The sequence below is a fragment of the Plasmodium cynomolgi genome, chromosome 13, assembly GCF_000321355.1.
Source record: "Plasmodium cynomolgi strain B DNA, chromosome 13, whole genome shotgun sequence".
NCBI lineage: Eukaryota > Apicomplexa > Aconoidasida > Haemosporida > Plasmodiidae > Plasmodium > Plasmodium cynomolgi.
In genome coordinates, this window is record NC_020406.1 from 968,986 (window position 1) to 980,485 (window position 11,500).

General features: G+C 44.0%; 3 protein-coding genes across 3 annotated transcripts; 1 reads left to right on the top strand and 2 right to left on the bottom strand.

Moving 5' to 3' along the window:
• Positions 1-3,203: 3,203 nt before the first annotated feature.
• Positions 3,204-4,634, top strand: PCYB_133060 (hypothetical protein; the record flags this gene model as incomplete). The annotated part of the gene is made up of 2 exons (XM_004224331.1): positions 3,204-4,508; positions 4,584-4,634. 2 exons carry the CDS (start codon positions 3,204-3,206, stop codon positions 4,632-4,634), a joined length of 1,356 nt encoding a protein of 451 aa, XP_004224379.1.
• Positions 4,635-4,914: 280 nt separating this feature from the next.
• Positions 4,915-7,034, bottom strand: PCYB_133070 (hypothetical protein; the record flags this gene model as incomplete). The annotated part of the gene is made up of 7 exons (XM_004224332.1): positions 4,915-4,986; positions 5,105-5,169; positions 5,334-5,408; positions 5,529-5,578; positions 5,706-5,833; positions 5,988-6,332; positions 6,522-7,034. The coding sequence occupies 7 exons, from the start codon at positions 7,032-7,034 to the stop codon at positions 4,915-4,917; spliced, it is 1,248 nt and encodes a 415-aa protein (XP_004224380.1).
• Positions 7,035-8,479: 1,445 nt separating this feature from the next.
• On the bottom strand, positions 8,480-9,325 carry PCYB_133080 (hypothetical protein; the record flags this gene model as incomplete). Its single annotated transcript, XM_004224333.1, has 1 exon — positions 8,480-9,325. The coding sequence occupies one exon, from the start codon at positions 9,323-9,325 to the stop codon at positions 8,480-8,482; it is 846 nt and encodes a 281-aa protein (XP_004224381.1).
• Positions 9,326-11,500: the final 2,175 nt, after the last annotated feature.

The following is an 11,500-nucleotide window of genomic DNA, read 5'->3' on the forward strand; positions in this document are numbered from 1 at the left end:
GCTACCCACGCTGCTATCCACGGTGCTACCCAGACCTCCAACCCTGTCCTTCTTGACAAGGCCGCTTCTCTCCCCATTGGCGTTGCCACCCGTGGTACCGCTGTTCTCCCCCGCACAGGCCTTCTCATACTTCAACAAAAATATCTTCTTAAAGGCGTAATCGAAAAAAAGCGCAAAAAAAAAATTGAAGGCAGAGTACGACAACCTGTACATGGTATTCACGTAGTACAAAGTTTTCACATCAATATTGAAATCATTTTCAATGGACTTGTACAAGGAGGGCAGAGTCTGGTCCAGGTACTTGTGTATAAAGGTAAAGAAGAGACACAACATAAATGTATTAATGTAGGTATACTGCAAATTATTTTGGGGGAATAAATTTTTGGCGTTGTGAATCATGTTCGTGATTATTGCCATGCCCCCTTTCCTCCATTTCCCCGCACCTTTGTTGGTGCTCGTCTCCGTTTTTTCCATTTATTCAATTGTGTTGGGAAGTGAAAATTGTTAAAGGTTGTTTTCTCGGGGGAGGGGGGTTAGTTTCCCTGGGCTCTGAGCTGTTTCTGTGGCATCTGTGAGCGGGTGGTGGGGGGCACGCATACATACACACATACATACATACATACATACATACATACATACATACATACATACATACATACATACATACATACGTGTGTGTGTGTGCGTCCATGAGTACGTACAGTTGTGCCTACACTCGTATGTATGTTCTTGTGCACGCTTTTCCCTTTTGTTGCCTTTGTGTGGGGGGGGTCGCCGCTAAGCTGGCCATGCCTCTTAAGGCACTCGTGTGCGCGAAACTGAACAGCTTCCAACTGCCTGTTCCACTTACTCATGATCCGCGATACGTCGTGCGCATCGAATGAGGGTTACATAAGTTTAAGTGGTAACGTGTGCACAAGTACGTATTCAAAGAGGGTTGGCCGCGCACAAATAGAAGGGCAGGCGCGACCATGGTCATTTCAGCACCCACCAATTATGTCCGTGCAGGAAACCGGATGGACAGACCCATACTCTGCGCGATCTGCGCCAGGACTACCTCTTCCCCAAAACGAAGGTGAACCAACTAGTTGCACATTAAAAAAAAAAAATCCCATACGTGCACATAAAATATCTTCACAGTGCATACACATGAATGCATAACAAACGAAAGTTCGTCACATGGCAACGAATTAAAAATGTAAATGTCAAATGAGGTGGAGAAAGAGGGGGTGGGGGGGGCAAACCGAAAAGTTCTATGAGACCTCTCTCCCCTTTTGTGTCACTACATAAAGGGGACACTATATTTTACAAAAAAAAAAAAAATTAACAAAGGGAACAATAAGAATACCAAATGGGGACATAAAAATGGTGTTTACAAAAAAGTTGCCAACAAATTAAGCGTACTTGGATTAATCTGAAACAAAGCGGCGAATTGTTATTCACCAAACGGGTAGTTAAAACAATGGCGTTTTAATCAACCCAAGTGGCAGTTGCATACTCGTGCAATGCGTACAATAGTTGCAGTTTGAAAAAAGTCTGCTGCGCTGGGGCGATTCAGCAATTTAGCAATTTAGCCATTGTGACCCTTGCGCGTTTTTTTTTTTTTTTCTCCATATGTTCTGCCCTGTTCGGGCCAAAAAGTCAGCGCCCACTTGAAGCATATATATTAATGTGGGGATATATGTGTATGCCCACTACACGTAAAAATGTGCCTGCCTGGTATGCAAAAAAAATTTGCATATTTGTACGTAAGAATTGCCTACTTGCATGCACATAACACGCAACGTGGGTGAACGAAACAGGGTGAGCAGCGATCATACGCTCAACTCTTAGTACATCCATACGCATGCGCGAGCGTACTTCACCAACGTGCTCATATGGAACATACAAATTCGCGCAAAGAAAAAAAAAAAATAATTAGTGACCCCCCATGGGCAAAAGTCCCACGCGGCAGAGATGCCCACTGAAGAAGAAGAAGAGGAAGAAGAGTTTGCCATCCCGTACAGCTCCATAACAAGGAATAAAAAAAAAAAAAAAACTTCTCTCCATTTATATATCTTTTTTGCAAAGCAGTTGAGGAAAACTCGTGAATTAGTTATTACTCCCAAATTTTTGCCTCTCCAATTTTTTTTTGTATTTTTTTTTTTTTCAACTCCCACCTCTCCCGTTGTTACGCATAGTGTCAATTGTAGCCGCAGTACGGGATGCGTACTGCCGGTTTTATTTGATTTTTTGAAAATCCCAAGATACAGGTTGAGGGGGGAGCCATCGCACGTGCAGACATACGTACGTGTACTGCTCTACACGTTTGTGGGCTTGCCATAAGACGGCAGTTTTTTCCCCTTCATCAACTGTTGAAAGTATACGAAAGCTCATGCGCACGTACCGTCACACGGCCGCACCGTATGCATGGTTATGTGCGCATAGAGCATCTCCGTCCAGTTGTCGCGACAGCTGGAAAGGCGCATAAAAAGTAGTGTGCCATCGTGATAACGCTTCTTTGGTGTATCCGCCCCCCTTCCTCCAAGATGAAGCGCAGTCAAATGCTCAAAGAAACGCTGAAAAAAAGCAAAATTCCAACGGATGTCTACAGAAAGCAACAGAAGAAGAAAGAGAAAAAAAAAAAAAAGGAGTGGTCCGAACAGCTGGAAAAACTTGTGAGCACAAAGAACCCACATGACGTCAAGGAAAAGTTAGATGCTCTGAGGATAAGGGAGCAGCAAGGGAAGCTCCTTCACGTGGAAAAAAAAAAACTGAAGCAGTATGAAACTTTGTGGAATTTGATAAAGGAAAAGGTGAAGGATGGTAGTTACTTCTACAGCAACAATGGGGTGGTGTTTAGCATGAGTGGGCAGCACGGGGAGGGCGCTGCAAACAGAGGTGATAATGCAGACAGCGGTGATGGTGCAGACGGCGGTGGTGGTGCAGTTAACGTTGTTGGTGAAGACTTTTTTTCTGGTGAGGAGCACCAGGATGGTGCACCTGGCGGCGAAAGCGACTACTTCAGCTCAGATGTCGAAGTGAGTTCGGAGTCATCCGATGAGAATGATGGCGCAAGCAGCGTGCAAAGTGGTGACGTAAACAGCTCACAGGGTGATGATTTAAGAACAGCTGCAGGGGGGGACGACCAGGAGGAGGATTTCTTCCTGGAGTCCCTACCCTCCCTGCCAAAAGGACTACCCGATGAATTTATTATACCGAACATGAATGCACACCCGAATTGGGGTTATTATCCCAATGCGAATGTAAATAGCTACCCGAATGTAAATAGCTACCCGAATGCAAACAGCTACGCAAGTTACCAGCTACCCATCCCTTTTAACGCCACAGGTCAGAGCAGTGGGTGCTATGCGTACAGCAATAATGGGTATTATGGTGGATATCCAAATGGCGTAAATTTTTATTTCGGCTCTGGGTACCCTGCTCAGTATGTACATGCAGTCGGGAGCAAAAGTTGCATAGACAGGCAAGGTAAGAAAGAAGAAGCCATTCCAACAGATGATGGGCAGCAACATGAGAAGAGCGAAAATTGCAGTAAGGACAACCTTCCCCTTCGTGGTGAAGACAAAACGGATCCAAATTCTTCAAAATTGAGTAGTAACATACCTAACGTTTCGAGCAATGAAAAAGAGTTACCCCCCGAGGGAGATCCTGCTTTAGCCATTGCTGGAACGAAGGATGTTAACGCTTCCAGGAATGCCCATGGGGATTGCCCTGCGGTTTCTGTTAACCCTAACCAAGATGAAGGGGAGAAAAATTCCGCCCATGATGGTGCGGGAAGCCACTTCAGTGATGCCCAGATTGATTGCAAAGCAGAAAACGAAAAAGGTGGCACAGCACCACCACCTCCACCGAGTGTTCCCGCGAGTGACTACCCGAAGAATCACACGCACAACCCTTTTATCGCTCCCACTTATGGTAGCAACTACTACTACAATTACGCGCACATGTATGGCAATTTTAATACGGGTCAAATGAATGGAGGCCAATGTTTCATCCCCATGAATAACAACATGGCGATGTGGGGCGTTCCTAATTTAAGGGGGGGACACGGGTATGTTGCCCCTTCAAGGAACTACGGAGATAGGGGAAAGAGACATAGCAACCCTAATAGGGCTAGGGGAGGGAATCCTGCATCAAAGAAGGCTCGAATGGGGGCAAGCGGGGCAAACTATGGATTCCCGGTGAGTCAGCCAGATGAGTATGATCAGAGTGGACGTAGGGGGAATGCCCACGTAAGTGGTTATGGTGAACGTGGTCAGGGGGCAAGGCGGCCTCATCCGAGGCAGAGACATCAAGAGGACCGGAAGACGGAACAGCGTCATGGGCAGGAAGAGGACCCACAGCCAACCGCGCAGTATTTCGTGCCCATCAATTTAAGACTAAAGAACAAACTAAACGATCTAAACGATCTGTGCGAAACAAAAATTAACGCAGTCAAGAAGGAAAGAAATGCAAGCGACAAAAATATTAACCTAGACGCGGAATACAGTAAGTTTATAAAAGAGGTAGATTTGGGATAGAGAAGACCTGCCCCTTCCTCCCCCCCCTTTTTTTTTTTTGCTTAATTCTTTTTTTTTAAGATACAAATGAATTGCAGCTTAGGTGAGGCATTCATTTTTGACGTACTGTAACAGTCGTACGTAGGTGTTTGTGTAGCTCCACAGTTATGCGCACCGCGTTTGTTTCCATCTGCACATACCTGTGCATGTTTGTTTTTGTTTTTAAGCTGAATCCTGCGCTGAAATTTCGCGTATACTTTTTCTGTGCAAAATTTCACGCTTAGTTTTTGCGTTAGCAAAGAACTGCATTTTTTTTTGTGGACGTAACACCCAGCGTGGTGGGAAAATGAGGACCAAAAGGCCGGTCAAAAGTGGACGAAAAAGAGGCGAGGCGAACCCCGCCGTGGCAAATTTAAATCCCAATTTTGTTTAAGCAGAATAGGAGGAGCATGTTGAGCGGGATTCCGGGGAAGACGTTCTTCGCCTGCGAGCGGGGAGGGACAAATCGGTGCGCCAACATGGATGTAAAAGGTAGCATGGCGTAGCAAAGCGCAGCAAAACGAGCGCTACGCGGGGCCCAGGCCCCCACCCTCCGGAATTACCAAGTAGGTACTGGTCGCTATCAAATTGATGGACATCAGGAGCATTATCAGGTACTTGAGGTTTTCTAAAATGAAAATAAATTACATCACAGATGGGAAGGGTAACAAAAGAAAAAAAAAAAAAGGGTAGCATGTTGTGGAGGTACGCAAAAGGGTGCAAATGGTCTCCCTCCTCAGCATCCTTTTTTTAAATGCACCCAAAAAGGAACTCCATCTTTGACTCCCTTACTGTTGGTCCTGGTTAGCAGCATGTAGGGGATCCAGAAGAAGGAAATTTTGCTCACCAAATAGTTGAATGGTATTCCTGCAAAAAAGAGAGACAAAGATAATATGACATCCATGAAATGCCTCCCCGATGAGCTGCTTTTTTTTTTTTTTTTTTCTTTTTGTTGAGATCGTGTTAATCTCCGTTGCGAAGTTTTACTCGAAAGGACATTGAAATGGTGGAGCGAAATGTTGTTTTTAAACTCGTTGCTGCGTGGGGAGGGGGGGGAGAAATGGGGCTTCATCAGTTGCGCTCAAGTGGGGCTTCTTCGCGGGAAAGACAAACATGTACACATATGAACATATGTGCACCCGACGCTGACACCATTCTTCTAACCGTAACAACTCCACAACGTCAGAATTGAACAGCTTGGAGAGGGTGAAATTTCCCGAGAACGCGAAGGGCACGTAGTTGTTAACGAAGTAGTACGCTACCAACCAGATGAGCTTCACGAATGTGTGCACCTGGGGAAAAAAGAGGTCGTAGAAATGGCGTTCCCAGAAGGAAAGCGAATTGTTACCGCAGAAGTGTGACGACGAAGCGGTGACGGAGTGACAGCACAGTGAGGTGGGCTCTCCTGTCCTAACCCTGTGCTGTTCATTCCCCACATGAGCATACCTCGAAGCTCTCTAAAGCCTGTCGCAAAAAAACAATCGCACATATGATCACCGCCACGAGAGCCTTGACTTCGTAAAACTTCCCCTCATAGGTCACATATCTCACAAAGAAGAGCAGGTGGATGTACAGCCGCAGTTCCGTGCCGTGGTAGGGATGCAAACTTCTGTCATTGTATTGAAATACGCTTAAGTATGGGTTGGTTATGTAGAAAAAGATTAAAAAGAGGAAGGAAAAAATTTCTTCGCCGCAATGGTTATACTCAACATTTAGAAATTTTTTTAAAAAGAACACTAGCATGAATCCGGAGAGAACTGCGCTTGCCAAAGTGCTGATTATGAAGACTACCTGAGGTAGGAGTGGGAAGAGTGCGAGCATTCGTGTAAGTATTCGCGTGACGATTGCACAGGTGTAACCACTTAGGGCGCTCAAAAATGATGTAACGGGAAGACAACAATTTGGGCGCTAGCTAAACACCGAAATGGAGGGAAACAAACTGGAGTCCTCGTCCCCCCACCTCACCTTGCAAAGCCTTACCCGACTGACTCGCTTCGCGTATAGAGACAAAAGCACAAATACGAAGAAGAAGGTAAACACAGTTTGTGTCAAACTGGCATCATTTAAAAAAAATATGTTAAAAAAAAACTTAAATGAGTATAAAAGGTTAACCAAGTAATTTTTTTCGCTAATGCCATTTTGGAACAGAGACTTGATGCTTATATCTTTCAACTTGTAATTAAGAATCTTGTCATAGTAGTCGTAGTTGACACAGAAAAGAGACCTCACCTTTTCATACTTTAACACATGCAAAATGTAATATGATACAAAAAAAAAGGAAGAAAATGTAAGAGCAAAAAAGTTGATATTGGTAAAAATATCTTTTACTTCCCACAAAAATATCTTGCTTTTAAAAAAAAAACTCTTAATAAGTAAGTGTGCAGGATTATCCGTACTTATAATCATATACAAGCAGATAAATATCACGCCGATTGTTATTGCTGGCTCCAGGAAATCTATATGAGCATTCTTCCCAATGTTGAAGCTTTCCATTTTTTTTTCTCAGTTTATGACCGGTTATATCCTCATAAGTGAAACTACTGTCATGATAGCAGGGAAGTTGCACACTTTTTTCGTCCACTTTATTTTTTACATGTAGTGGTGAAATGTTTTTTTTTGTAACAGTAATAGTAGCAGTAGTAGTAGTAGTAGCAGTAGTAGCAGCAGTAGCCTTTTCATGGACATTCCTTATAAAAAAAAAAACGAGGCGGAACTATTCCACCCAAAATGAGAAAAGGAAACCTTCGGGTCGATTTGCTCCCACGCGTAATTGTACTCAAAAGAGGGGGGAGAGGTTAACTTGCTGATCGCGTTTTTGTTTCCCTTCACGGGTGACATTCCCCCCCTGCTGGGGGAGGTGCACAAATGGGGTGCACTTACCGCGAAGGTGCGTTTGGCTCCCTCCCAAAGGCCAACTCAGCAGTAAAAGTGCTCCATTTTTTACGCGGTGAAGTTCTCAAGGGGCGTGGAGCACGAACGAACGTGCGTACACATTTGCTCATTTCGCGACAGCCTCCAAATGGCGTGCTTATTCGGTTATTTCTCTGCACATTTATGCTAAGGCCATATTACCCTTTACTTGGCCTTTCTGCTTCACGGCGGCACTTCCAACGCGCCATGCATGGGATTCCTCTCCCCCTAGCACTTTTAAAAAATGGCGCCGATTTAATGCCGTTGTCATAATTTAAATGGGCGTACAGGAAATGGTGCGCAGTAATGTCCTGGTGTGGAACTTTAAAATAAAAAGCGCCGTACGGCTGAGGGGGTCCGCACGCGCATATGCACGCTCGAACGCTCCCACGACACGTGTGTGCGCGCACGCTTCGCCATCCTTCAGAACGTGTTAGCCCCCGATTGCGCGCAGTGGTCTGTATGCGCTCACACGTACGTCGAAACGGGTGATACATAGGTGGCTACATTAATGAGTGGTTATATTAGTGAGTGCCTACATATGTGAGTGGCTATGCAAAATGTATGGATAAATGACGATACGTGTGGGTGCCCAAGTAAACACCGTGTAAACGCGCGTGCCTTCCCACTTGGCGACATTTTAAAAGCTTATTAAATGGCGAGAAAAAAAAGAAAAAAAAAAAAAAAAAGAAAAACGTACGGGTGCGCTCACGTGGTAGGCATGTGTATAGGTAAATATATATATATATATATATATATATGTATATATATATATGTGTGTGTGTGTGCGCGGGCGAGACCGTGCGATCAGCTGCGCCCCGGAGAGAACCAATTAACGTGCAAGGGCTGAAGTGCACACATTTTGCCATTGTTCATAAAAGGAGTGGTCGAACAAATTTAGCCATTTCGTCAGGGGGTAAGGGATTATTTTTCTTCGTCACCTTTCCCCGCACGCAGCACACCTGCCACTATGGTGTGTAACACCGTGATACACCTTTCATGGGTGGACCTAACAGATCGGCACACGTCTACTCAACCTTTGTCTTTTTGACATCCGTCTCATTGGTAGTCTCCACGGCGTTCTGTTTTCTCTTATTCGTTTTTTCTTCCTTCTGAGGATTTTCAGTATCCTTTGTCTCCACATCTAAATCCTCCTTATCCAAATCTTCTTTCCCTAAATCATCCAACTCTTCCTCCTCCAAATCATCATCCAGTTCATCATCCTCCTCATCTTCATTATCATTAGGAACAAATTCTTCATCTTCCTCTTCATCTTCTTCCTTAAAATCAGCTTCATAAAAATTCTTGAGTGTATTATCTTCTTCATATTCTTCATCCTCTTCTTCATCAGAGCTTAACACTTCCACTCCTTCCTTGTTGTAACAGTCTATGATTTTAATATCCGGTAGGAAGGTAAATAATTCTTTTCGATAGTTGGGGTCATCTGCAAATGGGTTAAACTGTACACCTAAACGACTTAAGTTTTTTAAATCCTTCAAGACTTCGAAGTCTTTTATATTTTTAAAATGGTTCCCTCCAATCTCTAGTGTCTTTATATTGGGGAAGGTCTCCACAATGTACTTCAACACATCTACTGTGCTTAGGTGGTTGTCCGTTAACTCTAACACATTAAGGGTATCCATTTTTGGTAGATTCTCCAAGGTTTGTATTCCTGTTTGATTCAGACTTAGTCTTTCTAGATGAGTAAATTTGTTTAGCAACTCTACGTCTTCGCTTTTTATTGCACTAAATTTTTTTCCGTCTAGGATTAGCTCCGTCAGGTTCTCATATGCATTTTCGTTCGTCGCCTCCTTTCCATCAGCAGAGTTTTCCTTTTTCCATTTCTCGATGCGTTCTTTAATGGCCTTTTCCATGGTTCGACAGGGGTGAGAGAGAGGGGGTCGTAATCGTGGATAGCGGAGTTGGGGTGAGGAAAAACCAGTGCTGCACAAAAAAGGAAGGAGCGGTGCGGGAATACGTGAGTGGATCTCCCTTCGTGGTGGAAAAAAAAGGCGCAAGGGGTACGACGCCACTGATGAATTTCGCACATGCGCGTATGAGCACACATATGGTATGTACATATTATGCACATATTATGCACATACTATGCACATATATATGAATGTATATATATAATGTACATATATATGCATATGTATGCACGCATGCACCCATCTTGTCACTCGAACTGTCCGAAAAACTCTCTCAAAAAAACGGTCACGCGGAGGGCACAGTTTGCAAGGGGGGACTAAAGTGGGGTACTTAACATGCGTATGGAGCGGTGTTTGCACATTCGCATTTCGTGGTGCACACATGTTCGTTTGGGATTCTATTTCCACACAACCGTTTTAATGCTCGCTCGGAGCAAACAGAAGGGCACATCTAACATTATGAACAATCTCGTCCAAGCGGTGAGCACTTCCTATGCCGAGTCCAGCTTGGACGGAACACACGCTTGGGCATTTTACCAAACGGAACGAAATGCAAGTACATGGACACATGCAAGCGGCACATCTTCGCAAGACGACTAGTACACACAAACCACATCTGCGCGCCATGCGATCAAACAAGCAGAGCCTCTTTTTTAAAACTGCACACTACTTAACACACGTGAACGACGTGGCCTCCTAATGACACAAATGATTAATCACGGGGGACAACGCTATGAGATGCAAAACACGGGCATGAACATACGTCACTTTTTGTACTTTCCCACATTTCGGCTTCCCTGTGCCTGTTCACGCCACTTGGGTAAAGAATACCGGTGGTGTTTCTTATCCAGTCATTTCTCTTTACGAGAGAAAATAATACGCTCATACACACATGGGAATGTATTGTGCTGCTAATGTGTGTACGAGTGTGAGTAGCGAGTAGCAGGCATGGGGGTATTTGCCACGTAGTAGGGTACCCATCCATGCAGAGGGGTAATTCGCGCAGGGATGCCCGGGAGGCGTAGAAAACGCGTCACAAGCGAAAGTATTCAGGCATATAATACCTACACAAATGAACATATATGTGCATACATACACGTACATGCTTACATATACGCATCTGCGCAATCTGCGCTGCTTACGTGTTATTGCTGTAGCCCTGGAGAAGGGGAAAGTGAGACTGGCGAGCTCCTTGGAAGGGGGTTCTCTCCTTTACGTAATGACTGTAGTACTTTGTATTTTATTAAGCTTTAAACTTAGCAAGCAATAAATTATTCAGTTCTGTGAAAATAAAATGTGATGTATGTAGGTATATCATTCAATAAAGCCGAATGAAGAGGGAAAAAAAAAAAGTCAGAAAAAAAATGAACTTGTAGATATAAATTTAAAGGCGAAATTATTGCATATGGGCGTTATGTGCTATTTTTTTTTCTCCAAAAAGGGGTTTTTCATTTTAGGTACGCAGGAAAGCAGATACGAAGAAACGCAGATACGAAGATTCGCAGATACACAGGTACGCAGGTACGCAGGTACGCAGATACGCAGATACGCAGATACGAAGGTACGCGAATGCACGCAGGTAGTACCATGTGCATATACACAAAAGTACGGTTTGCTTTTTTTTTTTTTTTTGGCCCAGTGACTATTCTAGCTTTGCAGTTTTGCTTATAGCTTTTTCGCCTTATAACGGCGCGCGTATTAATGTGCACCGGTTTATTCACGTACGGATGTTTACTTTTATGTGTTCGGGCTTTTACACGCAATTTCTAATGCGAGCAAATGTGCCTTTGTTTTTTTTTTTTGCATTCTCTTTGTTTATACTGCGCCTGCCTTTTTGCTTACCTTCGTGCAAACTTGCTTGTACCGCGAGGGGAAGAATGAGAAAGAAAAGATATCGTAAAGTTACGCACGTTGAAATTTAACTTGGGCTAGGGATGAAAAATGGATGGTACTTCTTTTCAGGCATATGTGTGGAGTTGGACGAGGGGAAGATGAAGAAGAAGATGAATAATAAGGAGGAGGAGCTTTGGTGATTCTTATTCTTTCTCCGTTTAAAGTCAAAATGAAGTTTTGCTTCGCACACTTTTAAGGAGCGTTATATGGCTAAAGGGATGTCCA